This window comes from Cyanistes caeruleus, chromosome 3 (genome assembly GCF_971803275.1).
Source record: "Cyanistes caeruleus chromosome 3, bCyaCae1.hap1.1, whole genome shotgun sequence".
Lineage (NCBI taxonomy): Eukaryota > Metazoa > Chordata > Aves > Passeriformes > Paridae > Cyanistes > Cyanistes caeruleus.
Genome location: NC_141703.1, coordinates 5,124,760 through 5,145,627, shown reverse-complemented (window position 1 = coordinate 5,145,627; position 20,868 = coordinate 5,124,760). Strand labels below are relative to the sequence as shown.

At 43.2% G+C, this 20,868-nt stretch overlaps 1 protein-coding gene across 18 annotated transcripts in view; it reads right to left on the bottom strand.

The window, feature by feature from the left end:
• The window catches only part of SLC37A1 (solute carrier family 37 member 1), a 35,047-nt gene extending 16,396 nt beyond the window's left edge, over positions 1–18,651 (bottom strand). Inside the window, exons 1-10 of one of the 18 annotated variants that reach the window (XM_086879572.1) lie at positions 18,464–18,651; positions 17,358–17,452; positions 13,884–14,152; positions 12,138–12,219; positions 11,174–11,294; positions 9,260–9,338; positions 8,366–8,501; positions 6,784–6,860; positions 4,927–5,093; positions 3,936–3,973 (exon numbers count right to left, since the gene is read on the bottom strand). In XM_086879572.1, coding sequence (XP_086735698.1) covers positions 3,936–3,973; positions 4,927–5,093; positions 6,784–6,860; positions 8,366–8,501; positions 9,260–9,338; positions 11,174–11,294; positions 12,138–12,219; positions 13,884–13,939 — 756 coding nt within the window. In that variant the 5' untranslated portion in view covers positions 13,940–14,152; positions 17,358–17,452; positions 18,464–18,651. Of the gene's footprint in view, positions 1–3,935; positions 3,974–4,926; positions 5,094–6,783; positions 6,861–8,365; positions 8,502–9,259; positions 9,339–11,173; positions 11,295–12,137; positions 12,220–13,883; positions 14,169–17,357; positions 18,390–18,463 lie in introns of those variants that run through there. The other 17 variants (XM_086879581.1, XM_086879573.1, XM_086879582.1 and 14 more) reach the window with 17 other exon arrangements.
• Positions 18,652–20,868: the final 2,217 nt, after the last annotated feature.

Sequence of the window (20,868 nt, the reverse complement as noted above, 5' to 3'; positions counted from 1 at the left end):
ACCTCCAGCAAGTTCCAGAAGAAAAAACTGAGACAAAAAGCTACATTTTAGGCACCAGATGGACTTGTTTTTTATCCTTACTTATTAACAAGTACATTCCTGCATCAGCTCACACCAAACTGCATTCACTGGAAAACAGCATTCTGAGATCTTCAGACTAGAAAGATTTACCAGGGACATTCAGATTTATGAGATGTATTAAATCTACAGCTCTAAAGCAGGTTTGCAGTCAGGTATGGACAACCTATTTTTCAGTCCAAAACAAGCACTGTGTATTCTTCAGGGATGAGATGCTGAAGTGTGTTTCTATGTGGATGCCACATAGAAAAAAACAAACAAGACAGAACAATAAAAAACCCCACAAACTCTGTCCCAAATAATCCCCTCCTCAAGCTCATCACCACAATTAAAAATAGAACGCAAAACCTCACTGAACAATCCAGCTCAAGATCAATCACTGGGTAATTATTCCCCCTCCCCCAAAAAAAACCCCAAGAGTAGGTATTTCAGTATTTTTTTAGACAAACTACCCTTGATCAATCAAATCATTCTAAGAAGAAAAAATATTTTTCAGGGTAAAGCGTGGTATTTCTGCAGTTCAGTACAGAGCTGAGGCACAGGCAGTCTTGGACATGCATTCCTCAAAATAAACCAACAACACTTGAGCCCCCAGGGTCTGATAAAACAGATTTTTAAGTTTTATCTTACAGAAAATCTGGTTCTTGTAAAGAATGTGATTTACAAGAATCAGGATTTACAAAAACTGTGATTTACAAGAACCACGGTTTTCTTCCAAGGGGAAGAAAATCCATCACCTTGAGACAAGGCATCGACATTTTTAATCAGCAGCTCAGCAGAGGAAAAATGAATGACTTTTTCATTTGACTGTCAAAAAAATAAGATTTACTGTGGTAAGGAGAAAATGTCTAGGGAAAAGGACTAGACTGAGAGGCTGCACATTTAATACTTAGGCTTCTTCCTCCTTTTCAGGAGATAAAAATTGCAGCCTGGTAATTTTCAAATGCACAAGCACTTTGCAACAGGAGGGGAGATTTCTGGGAATGCAAAGTCAAGACAAAGGAAGTTCCTAGAGTACAAAGGCAGGTTTATATGAACATGATGTAACTATGGGGAAAAAAAAGACACAGGGAGAAAAGATGAGAGGTAATAAAACCAGTTCTAAATCACGTTTCCCAAAGGGGATAAAAAAAAAAAAGTTAAAATCTCCTCTTTGACTTTCATAAAGGAAGTGCAGCAATTCTGAATAAAACCCACTGACTTCTCACTTGCATTTGTCATAGGTGGAGCCCTTCAGAAAGTCAAGATTAAGCCTCCAACGCCAGCATTTGAAAGCACTTTATTGTCCTCAAGCATTTATTTGGAAACAAATTTCAGATGGGTAAATCAGAGCCAAGATGAATTCAGGCAAATGAAGCACAGCCCAGGAAACCAGAGAATAAAGAGAAAGAACCACACGCTCAAGGCTCTGTGCCTGACTCTCCATCTGTGGTTTTGGACAACTCAGTGAAATCAGATTACTCACCACTACAAACTCTGTGGAAATACTGGGCTCACGACCATGCTGCAAATAAACAGTAGACCAAATTCATCCAAGACAGTGACATCACACAGAGAGGACCCTGATCTTTGAATCTTAATATAAACTCCAAGTCCTTCCCTCGTGCTGAGCATTTATTTTAGTGGTGCTTAAATTTAACTGGCCTCATTCTTCCACAAAGAGATTTAGTTTTTAGCACCAGCCAGCAGAACTGCCTGCACCTACCCAGGACATCTGGCCAAAATTACCTGTCACAGCCTTATGAGGAGAGCCAGTGTGTATGTTTAAGGCCTCAAAAGGACTTCTAACTATTTGCAAAAGCAAACAGTTATTCAGGTTGTTACCTGAATGACTGAATGAAAAAAGAGGACAGCAAGTATTTTTACAGCTGCTAAATTCTATCCCTTGTACAACACAGGTAAAGTATTTTCTCCCTATTTTACTACACGAATGTCCCTCCAATTAGCACTCACTTTTCTTTACAGTCAGAAACTGGCATCATTACATCTACATCCAGACATCTTGAACTCTTACCTAATTAATTTCTGAGGCCACCTCTCTGTGCTGTACAGGAGCCCCTTGTACAAGAGTTTTGAATCCTTACAGACCACTCAGGACTGAGGTATTTCAGCTGTTCCAATGAAATAAAGCTCCCAAGAACAAGGCAAATCTCAGTCTGAGAAGGGTCATGGGCAAGTGGGGAAGCCCTGTTATAAACTCCTCTCAGATTTCCAGATGTGAAATGGAAATAGGGGAGGAAGAAGTGATGCCTTTTGCTCTGCAGAGAGAGGTTTCCAGGGAAACAGAAGGTCAAATGCATCTCACACAGTGAGGGGGAGCCTGGAGCAGTGACCCTGCTGCTGTACCAGTGAAGAATGAGTCAAAAGCTCCTCCTTTTCTGCAACTGGGGGAAACAGCTCCTAAAATACTAAATATTTGTTTAAAATATCATGGTAAATAGATATTCTGTGTCAGAATTTTCCACACTGAGACATATGAGCAACACACTGTGCAGAGTGCTTTAGTTATGCTTTCCAGTTAAAGTGTATTTGCAACAAATAAATATTTATTTCCATGAGAATGGATATTCTGTAAAAATGATGCATTGAACTACATGAAAGCTAAGGAAAATGGGACTCTTAACAGCAGGCAATGAGAGTCACTTAAAATACTCTCACACTTTACAGAAGTTACTTCTAACAAATGAAAGAGAAAGAGAAATAAATGAAAAACAGAGTGTAGTCTGAGCCCAGCTTGTCTCATAGGAATAAACTAAGAATAAGAGTACCACAGACCATCAAAAGCATTCAGAAGCTTTATCAGAAGTGCTTCATATGAAGATAAAAAAAAAAACATAAACTGGTAAAGAAGAGAGAACACAGACTAGAAAAGTTGCCTTCAGGCCCTATTCAGGAACATTTAACGTGTATAACTACACTGATCTGAAAATATTAGGTGGTAAAAAAAGAGCAATCAACCCTTACAATCTGCCTGTGAGACTGGCAAAGAAAATGCACATGAATTCACATGTACAGACAATTTCCATGTGGGATGCTCTTGGGACTTTCACTGACATCCCTGATTTGTCCTCAGACATGAGAAACCTCATCCCTGCTCTATCAATCCCCTCTACTATTCCAAAAAAATACTTGGAAATGTGGCAGATGTGATTGGCCAAGGGTTCCTTGGAGCCTGGGGCAAGAACTGCTCCAGATTTTGGCTGCAGAAGAGAAACACAGAGCAGAGTCTCAGGGAATGTGAAACAAGATCAACCTGTGAGCACAACCTTGAATAAAAGTGGGCCAGGAATGATATTTTGTTTTGAGAAGGTAAACACAGCCAGTCTTCCTAATGCTCTCTCTGATGCCTTTCCTTGCTTTTTGCTTTCTCCAATTCCATTTGGATTGCCTTCTTCTTCTTGGGTTCACAGCTTCATGAGGCAGAAAAGGAATCACCTCACACAGTAACTCGGGATTTCCTAAGAAATCTTTCCAACCTCTAACACAAAATTTTCTAAAATACTTAATTCTGAGCACACAAAACACCCCACAAAGATGCTCAGGAAGATGGAAGAAAATAAAACACAAGAAAAAAAAAAAAAAGGACATGAACAGTTTTTACTTGGTTTACTGTAAGATCAACTGCTCCAAAACTTCAGTTCAAACAAATTAATTCACCTCTTGATTCATCTGCTTTGAGAGAAAATAAGCTCCTGGTTTACCAGTGAAGCACAGAAGACGAATCACTGCCTCAAGCACAGGATCAGTTACAACAGCTTGGCACAAAGGGCCACACAGACAATTTGATTCACAGAACCATCTTAATAAATGTGCCTACTAGGAGGCAAAAAATCCAAAAAGAAAATGCATTTACTTACACTGGATGGTGTGCAGGAGCAACTGACATCTTTAGGATCTGAAATAAAACACCACACACAGCTAATAGTGAAAACAAGCCCAAGAAAGATCTCTTAAAACACTTTCAAACAGTGTAACTTGCTGACAATAATCTGGCAGTCCAGCTAGTTACAGAATTCTAGTTATACCTGCCAAAATTTACTACCTGAGACAGGACAGTTACAGTAAAACAAGCATTCACATCTCTAAGCCTTCAGAGGGACAAGATAGAGAATTCCTCTTGAATTTCTAATTTAAAGTGCCAAAACCTGCTCCATCAGCTGCCCCCTGTACCTCATAGCACAGAGGATAGGTGCTGTGGGTTGAATGTGCACTGCAGCCAGGTGGGACCTTCTGCTAAGATACACTTAAACCATTTATCAACACAGGGAGCTAAGGACAGGACAGGGGGCTGAATTCTCAAGTGTCACTCTGTCAGGGGAGCTGGGGAGGGGTCTGGGGCACAAACCAGATGAGGAACAGCTGAGGGGGCTCAGGCTGGAGCAAAGGAGGCTCAGGGGGCCCTTGTGGCTCTGCACAAGTCCCTGGCAGGAGGGGACAGCCGGGGGAGTCGGGCTCTGCTGCCAGGGAACAGGGACAGGAGGAGAGCTCAGGCCTCAGGCTGGGCCAGGGGAGGCTCAGGGTGGGCAGCAGCAGGAATTTGCCCATGGAAAGGGAGCTCAGGCCTTGGCAGGGGCTGCCCAGGGAGCTTTGCAGTGCCCATCCCTGGAGGTGTCACCTGGACGTGGCACTCAGGGCTCTGGGCTGGGGACAAGGTGGGCATTGGTCAAAGTTGAACTTGATGACCTCAGAGGGCTTTTCCAACCTCAGTGACTCTAATTCTGACTGGGTAAGCTCTGTGAAGGCACACAGGCTCTTCTCCCTCAAGTGCTCTGGGAAGAAGCTCTCAAAGTACAGTCACAGCTTGAGAAGTATGAACCCTCTGTGGCTGTGTCCCACTGAAGCACTCACGTTCAATCAGGAACAGGAAACAAACAACCCCCATGACAGCCACGATGACCCCAGGCACCACAAAGGAGAGACCCCAGCACGTGGACACCCAGTAAGCAGCAATCAAGGATCCCAAGATATTCCCCACTGAAGTGTGTGAATTCCAGACTCCCATGATCAAACCTCTCCTGCATTAAAAAAAAACCAAAACAAAACACACAAACCCACAAACATTCATTATCAGCATTAATCTCTTGAGAAAAGCGTATCAAAATGGCTGTACATCTGTGGTGTCAGTGAAATTTATCTTATGGTTCTTCAACTGGTCATTTATTTATGCTACAATCTCCATCTGGCAATTTCAAAGCACCTAAATACTAATAAAACTGCTGTGAATACTCTGTGCACGACTGAATTTATCCTGCACTTACTGACATTTAAAAACACCACTAGGGCTTGCATATTTCTAAATAGTTTCTTTGATTAAAACAAATACGCTGATGTTGTGTAGCATGTCTGATGCCTTTAAGGAATAAAAATCCTCCTGCAAACACACTGCATCGATAATCTGGTGCTTGCAGGACAGGTCAGGCTTGTCATGCAGAAGAAAACAAACTATACAGGGTATGTGGAGCAAATTCAGTATTTTCTGATCCCATTCTGGACTTGCTGGGCTCTGGTGGAAGATGACAGCTTCACAAGCTTGGATAAGACACACATCAGCTCCATCTGAGCTAAGATAAAGCTGAAGTCATGACAGCAGGGATGTTTTTTTCCCTTTTAAGTCATGGGAAAACTGCCTTGCCCTCAGCAGGATTTTACCTGGAGCAGCCTAACTTGAACAAACCCCAATCTTTTCCACAGCCTGAAGACAAGATCTAAGAGTTCTGTTCATGCTTCATGGAATTACAGCAGAATGAAAACAAGGACCAGGTCACTGACTTTTAAACCAGAGCCCTACTCACCAGCCCAGTGTGTAGCATCCTAGAAGTAAAGGATGTTGCTTTTGCACAAAGCAAAGCCTGAATAAATGCATTTATTTTGCACAGACTCCCCAGTCTCATTCCATATTATATGACACTTACCATTCTCTGCATTTCCTAATGGAAAATTAGTTTGAGGCTACATCTTTTTAACTATTCTGTGGTTTATATAAAAATCAAATACTGAATTTCAGGACATTCTTCTCTGGAACTGGTTAACAATAATGCTCTACATATACAAAGGATGGTCCCACAGTAGCATCATTATATGCTACATGCATCAACCATTATCAGAGCCAGGGGGTTTAGCATGCAGCTCTTGCAAAATGTACAGAAAATTACTGTATGGTGTGACAACACAAACATCATGAGTGATCTCTGCAGGATTAAGATAGACCCAAGCAGATGATCTAAAGAAGGTGATAAAAGAAAAGTTAAATCAGATGCCATGTGTATTTTGTCTTCTAGATTAAATTTTCAAGTTTATAAAAAAGACATTACACAAAGGCATTTTTTACAGTTACACCCTGACAAGTGTTTTGAAACACAAATGAAAACACAGGAAATTTCACATTAAAATGGCATAATAACAGCCTTTACTAAGAGCAGTTTTAGACTGTTTATATTTGCAAGAATTATTCTAACACAATTCTGAAATAATTCATCTGAAAAAGATACCACAGAACACTGTTTTGACAGGAGGGAGACAGTTTCAAACCCATATACAAAATAAGCAGCATAAAGGAAGCTCCTTTCAAAATTCTAACTGCTTAGTTTAGGCTCAAAAAACCAAAACAAACCAAACCCACAGAAGCCTAAGAAATATATTGAAACAGATAATATCACAGCATGGATTGATCTGTACTTCCAAACCTCTGGATTATGTATCATTTACCTTCCTTTTCCAAACCAGTTGCCAATGCATGTAACGACACTTGGCCAGCCAGTGGTTTGCACCAACCCATTAGCTATCTGAAAGTAGGTAAAAAAATAATAAATGAACATTTCCTGTCATAAAACAGGTTTCTACACAAATTCCTAATGAGTGCTGCATTGGGAAAAGAAGTCTACACAAATGCTTTTGAATTAAGAAATTTAGTGGGGGGTTTTGAAAGCATTTTTTTCCCCCCTCAACAGCAAACAATTTGAAGTTTCGCAGATTCTTCCCTCTACTTAAATCTCTATAATTAGTTTATGATTTAAATCACAGAATACTGTAATTCAGTCATGTGTTTATCAAGAATCACACTGCTCTGAGCTGAACTGAGAAGTGAATTCCCCACACTCAAGCAGCAGCAGCATAACACTTATCTCAACTTGAGCATATGGCAAAGCATGTTTGCAATCAAATAAAGCAGAAAAAAAAGATAACTTTAGGGGAGACTGGATAACTTTAAAATTCTTAACAGACATCTGTAAATAAACTGAGAGGAGGAATGTAATTTAATATATTCAGGGTGAAGTAAGAACTATTTCAGCCTCCACGTTGCACAGAACTTTAACTCATCTCAACTCCTCAAAAGCTCCCTGTCTACAATTGCACCACAACACAAATATCACAACACAAAACCTCACGTGTACAAAGAGCATTTGAACATGCAACAAAAACCAATCTCACTCTACCCAACAAAAACCAGCAGGGATGGTGGTGTGACATCACCCTTGGAGCTACAGGGCTCAATGACCACATCCCACAGGGGAGAGACAGTCAGCTCAGCCCTAAAGGAGGCATTTCCAGTCCTGGAAAACACCTGATCCCAGGGGGCAGGGGCAGTGACAGATTCATTGGTGACAAGGTGACGGAAGTGCTGGCCCCAGGTTAGTATCTCTGCATGCCACCTTGCTCACTGCCATGCACATGTGCCAAAGGTGAGTGATAATGCAATAACACTGAAAGCAGCAGTGCAAGGTGCAGACCTGTCCAAAATGGCCTCACTCACAACCCTGCCCTGGTCCTGACCTAAATTCCATTTCAGGCCAACGGTAAAAATTATTTTGACACCTGATCTGAGCTCTGAAAAATCTCCCACAGTGAATCTCGTTACATAAGCTGCCTGTTCCCAGCCACACCAGTGTGGGAGACTGCTCATCATTAGCAGTGTAAATGGAATTTTCCTGCACAGAAAGCCAGGATGTGTCACTCAGGTCTTGGCAGACTGACAGAAGTAAACACTCTTGTTTTAAAACTCACCTGCATTTAAGTTTGCAAGGATTTGATTGCTGATTTGACACAGAGTGAAACACATTAATTTGCTTTCAAAGATTTCTTCCAGTAAAAAAAAAACCAACACCATTTTTCAAAAATAAAGCCTGGGGGTATCCACTCTATCACTTCTGCCTGTCATCATCAACAAGATGACATCATTTACACCCTCCCACCCAACCTCTCATCACTGTGTGCAAGTGAAAACCCCCAGTATTACCCCAAACAACAGCATGAGAGGAACCCTGAGTATCTAAATCAACACTGTGCCTACCTGGGCCATTATGTAAAACCAGAGATTATGCACATTATAGAAATAACCCAATCCAAACATTGCAGTGAAGAGTCCACTGGCGAGCATCCCCCCTGTCAGATAGTACCGGATGGGCAGCCGCTCACCGATGAGTCCGCTTGGAACAGGGCAGGGAAGGAAGAGAAAAGCCATAATTAAAAATGAGATCACACCCCAAAAGCCTTCACAAATGAAGAATATTTTGTGTTGTGTAATTCTGGTTGAAGAGGAGCTCTACTGGTAACTGTTGGTTGCCTTTGCAGTGGCAGAAGAGCAATTTTTAGCCCGTGACAGGGGAAAAATAAAAACCAACAAAACATTTCAAGTTCATTAATTGCTATGTTCTGACATCTGCACAACCATCTTTCAGGGAGATACACATCTGGAGCACATTCAAAGTCACTTATTTACACAGTCATTTCCCAAATTATGTGTCTCCAGCCATTTGAAGTGACACTTGTCTCCCTTGCTAACAATTCTGGCTTTAGTCAATAAAAAGAAGCATCTCCAACCAGCAGCTAAGACTGCACACTTTAAGATGGGTTTGGTTTTATTTTTAGGAGGTGTCTGATCCCATTCTTTGACTAAAGAAAGCAAGTAATTTTAACCCAATCAGTGCAATTTGGAGACTGATTTGATTTACATTCTAGATGAAGAAAAAACAGGCTAGACTTCAATCTGGAAAATATTCCTGCACAAGGCAGTCAAGACTGGTGCTGGTAAAAAGCTTTTTATGTGAGGCTCAGAATCATGTTGGTTTTTTTCCTCTCAGCAATCAATTTCTCACTCTCCATCAGAAACTCTGCAGTAGGAAAGCTCAATATCACAGAAGTCACACAGCCTCATAAATAAACAGTAAAGAGAGTGGGGTTTTACCTTAAGTACATTCCAACTGCATATGCACACAAAAATGAGTAATCCAGCGCTCCCAGTAGCTGTTTGTAGTTGCTCTTATCTAAGAATAATATTCAAAACAAATTACCACTTTAAATGTACTAATTACTTCACAATCATTTTTACATATAACAAGAAAAATGTCAGTGAATGTGCACTGACATTCAATTTTCAGTAGGCACATTGAGACTTCAGCAAACATTTTGCCAATGTTTTATTTAACAAAAAAACCCCCACCCTTCTGCCTCTAACATATTAGGAAAATATTGACAGGACCATCCTAAACTCTACCTTATTTAAAACAACATTTTGGAAGAGAAGAAACATCAGTTATTAGCAAGGTGCCCTTTTCTTACAAGGCCTTAGGCAAAAGAAAATCCAAAATCCAATTTAACAGACTTGATTAAAAGTGGTAAGATGAGCTGCAAAAGCATGAGGTCCTTACAGTCAAAATGGCTGAAAAAACATAAATCCATCATCACAGAGGCTTTTAAACAATCAGCTTAATGTTTTTTGGGTTTTTTTAATGGGTAAAGCCTTTTGAATTTCATTTTCCAAATATTCACAAAGCACAGAGAAGTTGTGTTTATAAAAACCCTTTTGGAGTTCTGCCTTTTGGAGTAAACAACCACAATCACACCTAAATGGGAACTGCAGACAGGATGGAGGGAGCAAAGGGGCTCCATCCTGGTGGAAACACCAAGTCAACTCCCAAGGGACCTGAGCTCATAGCTAGACAGTTTGTGTATTTATTTGCAATAAATTGCCACAATTGCTATTGGCTTTGAGCATGAAGTCACAGATATGAACAAATTCCTTCCTTCAGTGTCACTCCCAGCTTTGTCAGAAAAACAGCTGAAAGAACAAGTCTAGAGCACCATTCCAGAGGGGCAGCTTGGCAATAATGTCCATGGAAAAAGGAGGACATTTGGGCTGAAAGTCTCCATTAAAGAAGTCAATCAATATTTCAGACAAACAGACTCAATCCCCCTTTGGTCAAGGGACAAGAAACACTCCCCAGGTTTAAGTGCATCCCACCTGGGGGATTGTATTTTTTCAGTAGACCCTGCAGCAGGAGTTAATACATTGGATTTTGTCCACAGAAACCCCAGAGCTCAGATCTTTAATTATCTTTGAAGAGAGCAGGACTTTTTTTTAATTGCTAATTAAAGACTAATTAGAATGTATGGCTACACAGACTGGGGTGGACTGGCACTTTGACAGAATGGACTAATCTATTTCACTGATGCTTCTGGTGGCAATAAAATTGTCAAGGAATTATTCAAAGTCTCATTTAAAGTGAAATACGATTAAATTAAAATTTAATTGTTCAGCAGGCAAATATTTTTTTTCTATTCAAGTGAAAGGGCATGTTCATAAACTATCCAGTGATTTGTCAAGTCTCTCCTGCAATAAAGTCTCCCCTTTTTCTTCATTAAAATGGAGAGAAAAATATTCCTTCAGGCAGATAAGGACTCTGCAAAGTTCCAATTTAGATAAGCACCAAGTAATTTCACTTAAAAGATTGCCTGAATTAAACAAGCAGAAAATTATAATGATTGATTTTATTCTTCACCCTTTTTTCCTAAAGAGACATGATAAAGACAAACCCCGTTTTTTGACTGAAAACTGATCCACTGAAACCGTCTCTTAGTTATGGCAAGTAAAATAGTATCACTTGTTTAAGTGACTTTAAGTAGGAAAAAAATCATCAGGTAAGTCACAATTCACTTTCTGTGAAGGAATCAGTGAGGACATGGAAAATAAAACACCCCTTCCATGCACATCTCTCACATGTGAAGAAATAGCTAGAAGTGAATAATTTAATTATGAACATCAGCTCATTATTATGAAAGAAAAATCCAAAACCAAAAAAAAACCAAAACCAAGCCTTACCAAATGGCTCCCATCCACACTGAGAGGCATTAAGTGGCTTTCTGACATGCTGGATCTGGGCAGCATATTCTTTGTAGGAGTCAAGTTCACCTTGACTTGCACACTGCTTATGCAGCTCTCCCTGAAACAGAAAGGACATTTGAAAATGGAAAACTCACTTGCAAATTTGGGACTGATAACTCTCCTACAGCAAGAAATTGAACAATACTAGATTATTTCTAGGTTAGACCTGTGTCAAACCTACCCAAATCAGTAAAACTGTTGGCCCTTATTAATTGTTTGGTATTTTTCTGGGTGAGGCCACCATCACATGAAAGAGTAATGACATGGTTAGAAAAAAGCATCCAACAGTGAACTGGTGCTTCTGACAGTGAAAATGTTGGAAATTCTGCAGTAACATCAAGTACTTTGCCCACTGTTACTCATCAGTTTTATACAATGCAGCATTGGGGGATTTGGTTTGTGTTTGGCAAGTTATAAAAACAGAAGATTGAAGTAACAATAGTTGCTAATTCTATCAGAATTAGAGAACATGTGTCATCACCTTCACTGGGAACAGTCACAAGGATACAGACAATGATGACTACGATGCTCAACAGTACTGGGAACACTCTTGTAAATGCCAGTGGAATGTTCAGCTCATCAGTTATGAGCAACTTTTCTCAACCATAAGAATGTAAACCTCTCAAATATCTCTAATTAGATTAATTCACATTAATTAAGTGCAGGCACAGCTGTTTCCAGCCCAAAAGCCAGACTTACATGCAATATTCTAGGTGTGGTCTCTACTAAAGTTTATCAAGCAAATATCACTGTGTGCCAGCTTCATCAGTCTTTCATCTTGAACGCATTTCAAGTTAAAGTTTAACCCTGACTTTCACAACAGGAAATACTGAGAAAGACAGCGACATCCGTGTCTGGCAGGAGCAGGAGGATGTTTAAACAAGGACACCACCTCTCTTACCTTCACTATACTGATAGGTTTCCTTGATAGATGGAAGCTGGCATACAGCAGGAAAGTGAGAGAGAAAATGAAAGTTCTATACCTGTGACATAAAAAAAAAAAAAAATTGCAAATAATTTTATTTAGGTTTTCTTTTAGCACCAAGCTACACAAAACCATTACACAAGTCATTGATAATACTGGAACAGTGACTTTTTTTTGTGTTCTCCAGCATCCTGAAGAACCACCCTCCCAGCTCTGCTGCTTCCCATCTGCTCTGATGTGGCCTTGGGAGGGAGCCTGGTAGCACTTGGGAACAGGCAGGAGAACGTGGCAGTGCCCTGAGCCCACAGAGCTGACTTGCCTGGTGTGCAATCCTCCTTTGGGGGCTATTAAATATCAGCTCAAAATTTTTAAGTATCAGCTCAACACACTGATAGGTGATTCCACACATCCCTGTCTCGTTGGGTTTTGTGGTACTGCTAGGACATTAGTGATGGCTCTCTCAATTGTCAGTTTGGATAATTCCTTCTTTTCTTACTGCTTTGAGGATTCTACATTACTTTTGCCTTTCTCTAACAATGGAAATCAGACATTTCCAGAGATGGACAATGGGACTGATACTGGAGCACATGAAGAGAATTGAGCAGCTTTGGGATTGGGAAGGAATTCTCCTTTGTGCCTCACTGGGATCCTTGGCTCTTGCTCTACAGTTCAGCTGAATTAAAACAGCATCTTAACTTCACTGTCACTGCAAGCATTAAACAAAGATAACAATTTGATCTACTCTATTCCCCATCTGTAGTTTCAATTGTTTAAGGATAGCATTTTGTGCATTTGTGCTTTTAAAAGCACCCAAAGTGTGTCTACTGGCTCCTTCTAACCTTGATCCTAAAATTAACATCTGTAAATATAAGTACATATGAATATACAAATATCTGATATCACACTGCCTACTATAGTCCTTGACTTTTAATTAACCCTTTTCAATTTTTTGCCTTATGAACTTTTACATAACCAGGGTTTTGTTTTATAATTCTGGCATATTCACAGGAAAAAAGTCATCCCACGAGCAGAGTTATTCACCCTCAAGACTGAAAACATCCTCACAAGGGACAAAACTGAAATTATTTTTTTCCTGCTGCTCAGCTACTGGAAATATCATAAATGGCTCAGATGAAAAGTGCTTGGCCTTTAATTTGTTATTTTTTTGTTATTCACAAACAATTGACTCAGTATTCTATCTCAGGAACCACATGACCTGATGCCATAAAACTTCTAGGATTAGTTTTCCTAAAGGAAGGAGGATTCAATTTTTGTTTGGTTTTGCTGGGGGGCTTTGTTGGTTTTTGTTTTATTTTTTTTAATACTGCAGTAGCAAGAACTACAACTGTAATTGTACAAGTCTGTATCATACATCAAATTACTGGGGAGAAAATACACTTCTGGCTAAGAAAACAAAGTTAATCTTGAGCATTGCTCCCACCTAGGATCTTGAAAATGCAATTTATTCTTTCAAATACATACCTTGCACAGAAAAGGACAAAAGGCTTTATTCTCTAGCAGATTTGGCTAGTAAGGGTTTGTCTGGGTTTCCCAGCAAAGTATCTCACTTTTTAAATGCCAGCAATATTTATTAATTATACAACTGACTACATGTTCTTCCAGTATGTATTAAGCAATGAAGAAGCAAAAATTCTGAGCAAGGCAACAGATACAAACTCACACTGCTCACAGCAAGGATCACACCAGCACTTCAAGACTTACCACTGATCTCGTGAGAATGAAGTGATGAAACGAATCCCAGGAGGAAGCTGAGCCATCTACACTACAGCTGGTACCAGATTTCAGGTGACACAATTATGGATGTGTGACAGCGTTCTTTGTCCTTCTGGAAGTGTGACAAAGATCCCCCAAAGCCTCTGGATTCCACAAGTGTGGAATATCTGCTGCTGGGCTGATCTCCTTGCAGGTTTTTTTTCTTCTTCTATCTTCAGTCACAACGTGGCAAATTCTCCACTCTGTTTACTGCTGATCTTCAAATAAGAGAAACTGGTAAGTAAATAATCTGGTCAAGTTATTGGGTATTTTCTCATGGTAACATTTGAATCAGCAATTATCCATTACAGAGGCAACTAACTAACATTACTAAACTTCACATCAGAAATGCAGCGGAGAATTTTAAGCCTATATAAATTGCAGCCTTCTCTGATTTTTATAATTTATAATTTATTTTATAATAAATTATAAATTTATTTTATATAAATTATTATAAATGAGAGCTCGGCACGGTACAAAGCAGTGAAGACACAAAGGAAAGCTGCACTCAGAACTTGATCCAAAGCCAGCTTACGTCAAAACACTCCGCTTTTGTCCCAGAATGACTACAAATAGGCAACTCCCCAGCTCACAAAGATCTGTTTGAGCATATCAGAAGCATTCATGAGCTTGCAATTTGCTCAAAAATGGTTGTAGTGTTTCCAGCCTGGAATGAGAGACTCCTCCAGCTTGAGAGTGGGTGCTGCTAAACAATGTTGCTGGCAAGGCTTGACCAGCACTCCCTCTTCCACCCCATTTCCCTGTCCCAGTATCAGCACAAAGCTTCACATAGTCAGAAAGCCTTGGAAAAGGAAAAACCAAGTTTTTCCCCACTTGAGCTCGCTACACCAGCACAAGGAAGAAGGCAGGATCACGTGTGTCCTCAGTATACAGGGCAGAGCTAGACGGTGGTGGTTTGGCTGAAACTTTCACCAAGTTCCTCATGTTTGTTCCTACATGGGCTGAAACCCCTTGACAATAAAACCCCCACACTTTATTCCAGGTACTGCAACAGGAACTGGCTGCACTGTTACCTGGCAGCTGCCAAGTCAGGTGGCAAAAGCAGCTGTAGGCAAAAGGTGTGACTGCAACCCACGTGCCCAAACCCAGCCACGCCAGCAGGATGCCCGGGGACACTCCAGGGTCTGCAAGGACCACACAACCTTTAATATCAGCACAAACCAGTGCCACACTCCTGATGGGAAGCTGGCAGGATTCAGGATAAGCTCTCCTGGTAAACAACAGAAAGTGAGCCAAAGCAAGAAAGCACCCACAGTTGGTGTTCACCTGAGAATTTTAGGGACTGCCACAGGGCAGGCAAAGGTTGAGACGCTCTCCTCTCGTCTTCACTGCCCCTACTACAGAAATCAAAGCTGCTCGTCCTCAGCCAGGTAAGTGACAACAAACAGGATCTGCTGTGTCCAAGCTGGCAAAACTTGAAAGTTCCATAACCTTCACAGGCTTTCTCCCCAGGAATAGAGGAACACTACCCCCTCTTTATGTAACTGAGTATCCCACCAAAACATCAAGGCTCTGCTCCTTCACGTTAACACATTTTTGTCATACTTCTATTTTTTCTACAATGTCCTGGTTCAGCTTGACACCTCCCTACCCTAAAAGTGAATTGACTTGCTAATCTCGTTTGACATGTTCCACCCCCTCCCTGGCCCTGAATCAGATTGTGCAATTAATCAAACCCCGTAATCACTCCCGCCCAACACGAGTTTCCTATCTCCTCTCAGAGGTTGCAGAGGTTAGAGAAAGTGCAACCCTACCTCCTCCTCCCCCTTCTCAACTCCAGAAAAAGATCCCTGCCTCCCTTGTGTCAGACCTTGTAGCTCCACAGCCATGGTTCAGGTGCCTGATCCATCAGAAATCCTGCCCTGAAATACAGCTGATCCAATAGAGAATATTAACTAATTCCGTGGCCAAAAACTGCCATGTAGGATGAATCCAGGGCAGCAGGAGCATAAAGACAGGGACTAAAAGCTGGGATTGCCCCTTACAGTCACAGCTGGCTAGTTAGGTCAGATTTCAAAATTCCAATTTCAAAACAACTATTTCTCCTCAGTAATCTGTGTTTGGCTGAAATGAGCTGCAGATAGCTCCAGGTGGGAGAAAAGGTAAGAGGAAAATGAGGTTGGCACAAGTAGCTCACAGCAGGAGTGTATTTTTCCTCCTGCAGTAACAGATTCATTTCAGGGTGATCCCAAACTCCACTTCTCCTCTCTCACAGTCCTCTCTCCAAACGACCACAATTATTTCTCCAATCACAACAAATGAGGTGGTAAAATACCTAGTGGGGAAAAAAGCCTGAGAAGCCAGCAAAAAGAAAACACCCCAGGTCAAACACTTCCTTTAATGGTTCTCTTAAAATATAATAGGACAGGGCAATTATCATTATAGCAAAGCAATTGTTTAGCAGGTTACTATTTAACAGCTCTATTACAAGCAGGAAAATACTTCAGCCATCTTACAAAAGGTTTCAGCGCTCAGTGGTCACACCAGGTTGCTCATCTGTGCACCTGCTGCACAGATCATACGCACACCAGCTCCCAGCAGTGTATCCTTAGGATAAATCCCATCACAAGGATCCCAGTCATTTCCCAGCAAAGACAACTGGACTACCAGGAGCAGAGAGAACAGCAGCCTAACTCTGTTTGATAGGGGATGATTTCATTTTATGCAGTGCAGACAGAAACACCTGAGTTCTCATTTACTTGTCAGCAACTTGTTTCTGTCTCCACGTATCTCTTAAGTTCCTCTGACATTCACGTGCATTTAAATAAACATAAAAAATATTCTTTGAATGATGCCTTAAGTTTTAGCTTTCATATTTTCCAGATTCTGTACTGCATTAGTATGTAACTCTGAACTTCATATAAAATGTCAACAAGTTCTCTTCACAGTTTAGTCAGACAAAACAATCCTTTCCCAGCCCAAGAACGCGTTGTCTATCCTGGGTGTAGCCCTGGCCAGGCTCTTGTACTGCCCAAAGTGTTTCCTTTGAAGGCCTTTTTAATAAATACCTACTTTATTCTTTTAACACTGTCTAGCCTCCTGTTCTAGGTATCCTCTCAAGGCATCACACATAAGCAAAGAAATTTGTGGCAATAAAACTTGTGATAACAGGTTTTAAAGATCACCTTTCATTGTAGATTAAACCAGATTTCAAAACCCAAGCTATACTTCAGAAATTACACTAATAGGCTACAACACATCTTCAGTAGTTTACCAATACAGTTTTTTATATTTCAGTTTCACTTATGAAGCCCAAGGACAATGTCCCATTCAATCACTCAAACTTGTTTTATGCTCTTTCATTTTCAGCAGCTATTTCTGCCGGTTGTGAAACCAGCCCTTCACTTCCTCCTTGCAATGTACAAAGCAATATCCCCGTACTTACTCTGAAACCGTATTTACCTTTCCAACTTGGTATTGCTCCTTCGCTGCAGTGGCTGAAGCATACCTTCCTCCCTATTTCAGGAAAACAGTCCCTGGTCAGAGGCTTTTTCCCCCTGCAAACACAGCAAACCCTGGCTCAGCTGTGCTGGAGAGGCAGAGGGAAGGTCCTGCCCGGCCCCAGCGCAGCTCCCCCGGGGCTGAGATGAGCTCTGTGTCTGCTGACACCGGGTACCCAAACCCTCCCCGGGGCTGAGATGAGCTCTGTGTCTGCTGACACCGGGTACCCAAACCCTCCCCGGGGCTGAGATGAGTTCTGTGTCTGCTGACACCGGGTACCCAAACCCTCCCCGGGGCTGAGATGAGCTCTGTGTCTGCTGACACCGGGTACCCAAACCCTCCCCGGGGCTGAGATGAGCTCTGTGTCTGCCAACACCGGGTACCCAAACCCTCCCCGGGGCGTCCTTCAGGGCTCAAAACGCCTTCGCACACACGGGGATCTAATGCATACTGTGCTTAATGCCCGGCAGCTCTGCACCTGAGCCAGAACCTGCCAAATCCGTCACTCCGGCGCCTTAAATAACCGCGTTCCTTCTATTTAATACACAGGGGGAAAAGTGTTCACCGTGGTTTATCCACAGAGGAGCACAGCCCCTGTGAGCTGTGCCCGGGGACCCGCAGGACCGACCAGAGCTGCTCCGGCCATCCCAAAGGTCAATGGCAGCGGGAGCCGAGGCGGGGGAAGGGGCAGGCACCGCCTTTCCCCGGGACCCACAGGCAGGGCAGGTGTGGGGCAGGGCAGGGCCGGGCTCTGTCTGGGGTCCCACCGGCAGCCCCGGGCCGCCAACCTGCGGTGCCACCTCAGAAACCGCGGAGCGCCTCCCAAGCGAGCCGCCCTGTCCAGCAGGATGGGGGGCTCCGGGCAGCGCCCGCCCGTGGGAAAATAAACGGGAGAAGAGGAGACAAAAGGCGGCGGTGACCGGCAGGGTGACAAACACCCGAGCCCGCGGCCGCCGCTCCCCGGCCCGGCCCGGCCCCGCTCCCAGCGGCCCCGCGGCCCAAGAGCCGCCCCCGCTCCGCCCCCGGCGCGGCTCGGCAGGTGCGCGGCCCCCGCCCGCACAGCCTACCCTGGGCTGCTGCCCCCGGTGCCGCTGCTGCTCCCGGCGCCGCTGCTGCCTCCTTCTTCCTTCTCCCCTCCCTGCCAGCGAGCCGAGCCGAGCCGAGCCGAGCGGCCGGGCCGGATCGCCGCCCGCCGCCGGAGCTGCGCGGCGGGACCCGGCGGCCTCGGCCCCTCCCCGCCGCGGAGGAGGAGCCTGCGGAGGGAACACTTGGCTTTGGGAAGGGCAGTGCCGGCAGGTCAGGGAGGTGGTCCTGCTGCTCTGCTTAGATCAGGTGAGGCTCCTCTGGGGGTGTTGTGTCCAGGTCTGGGCTCCTGAAGACAAGAGAGATGTGGAGCTCCCGTGGCGGGCTAGCGGAGGCTGCGAAGGGGAAGGGACTGGAGCAGCTCTCTGACCGGGAAAGGCTGTGGGAGCTGGGGCTTTCCAACCTCGAGAGGAGACACTGAGAGGGGACCTCATTAATGTGTATAAATATCTAAAGAGGCGTGCCAAGAGGATGGCTCCAGGCTCTGTTGATACTGAGCAACAGGACAAGAAGAATGAGCAGGAACTTATGCCCAGGAAATTCCACCTGAACATTGACCGGGCACTGGACAGATTGTCCAGAAAGGGGGTGGTGTCTCCCTCACTGGAGATATTCCAGAACCATCTGGACACAATCCTGTGCCATGTCCACCAGGGAGGTTGGACTGTGACTCACCGTGGTCCATCCTGTGATGGTAAACTGCTGTCCCTGGCCTCTGGCGGGGCCCCAGCTCACCCCGGTCCTGCCAGAGAAGGAAAAGGTGCTCCCTTGCACCTGCTGTCCCCATCTGTCACCCTGGCAGCCTCTTCCACTCCAGATGCTCCAGTGGTGGCCAGACCCCTCTGCACTGCCCAGCATTTCCAGAAGGATCCCCAGACAGGCACCCCCAGCCTGGGCAGGTGTGCACAGGTGTTTCCCTGCAGCACTGTCAGACATACATGAACGTAGTTCTGGTGCCAAATGTTCACAGATCATCAGCAGATCATCAGAAAGCCAAGTGAAACATTCAGCAGAGCTTCAATAAAGATGAAAGAATGTATTTAGTTGTCTCCTGGTTTCCTGCAATCTTTCAGAAAACATCTGTCTAAGGTTAGCTTTTTTATATAAATCCACACTTCCTGCTGCAGGTGTATTTCTTCTTCATGACCACCTCACCAGAGCAAAAAACCCTGTGCTACTTCCTTCATCCAGGACTGAATAGCTGCTAAAGTTACCTCATGCAGGTTTAGGTTTTCTGTGTAAGTCTGTCCCTTGTAGAGCACCATGTGCCTGACAAGGCACTCAATGAAGTGTCCAATGTTGTTCTCTTTTCCCCTGTCATCTTGTACTGCCTGTGCTGAGAACAGCAATAAATGACTCCCAGTGTGATGTTCCTTAGGCCCCACATGTTAAACATTTAGACACATGCACAGCTTTGTTCTGTAATCCCAGGGCATCTTTCCTTCACCTTCTCCCAGGCAGTAAAGGAGCCCTTCACCCTTATTTTCACATTTTCAGGATCACAGTCTCAGAGTTGCATCTGAACCATTGCAGATGCAGGGGGGTGCTGTAAAATCTGCTGCTTTAAAGCTTGTTGGTGGCAGATGTTGATTCCATCTTTCTTGCTGATATTTGTAAGTAGTGAATCAGAGGTTAAAAATAATCATTTCCCCAAATAATTTCCTACAAATGTCCTGCTTGGAAAGTTAATGCACTGCTCTTGATTGTCACCAATCTTACCTTCTGAGGAGATGAGTTACATGAATCATGTGGCTGCACTTCTGCACCATAGGAAGCCCAGGCACTCTCTATTCTGACTGGTGCACAGACACACAAGAAAAAAGATTTGTCTTTTTTACAGCAGAAAAGGTCAGACCCATCACAGTGCATCTGTATACGTGGTTAGCCATCCCAAATTATCACAACAACTATTCATCATCATGTGAAATCTTAATTTTTTAAAAAATTGCTGTTGCCTTGGCCCTTTTAAAATTCCTTAAAGAATATAACCTTGCTTGAGTATCTTACTATTCTGTTACCAGCAGCTTGCAAAAAGCACATGCCAAGCAGCCCCAGAAAACTCTGATATTTTTCATACTTAAAGTAGAAACTGCATCTCCCATTCAAATCAACGTTTCCTGTAATCCATTCCCCTGGCATCACTGAAACCTGCTGGCTGCCACACTTGGCACAGCTGCTGTCTGTGCTATGCCAGTGTGGGTCACCAGCAGCTACGATTGCCAGAAGCCATCAAATGAGTAGGAATAGAGGCAGAGGCAGCAGCAGGAGCTTGTGCTGCTGGTTGCACAACATCCTGCTGGTGTGGAGCACCACAGAGGGGCCAGAGGTTGGGCAGAGATAAAAGGAGATCCTCACGGTTAAAAAAACACAACACACACACATACAAGGT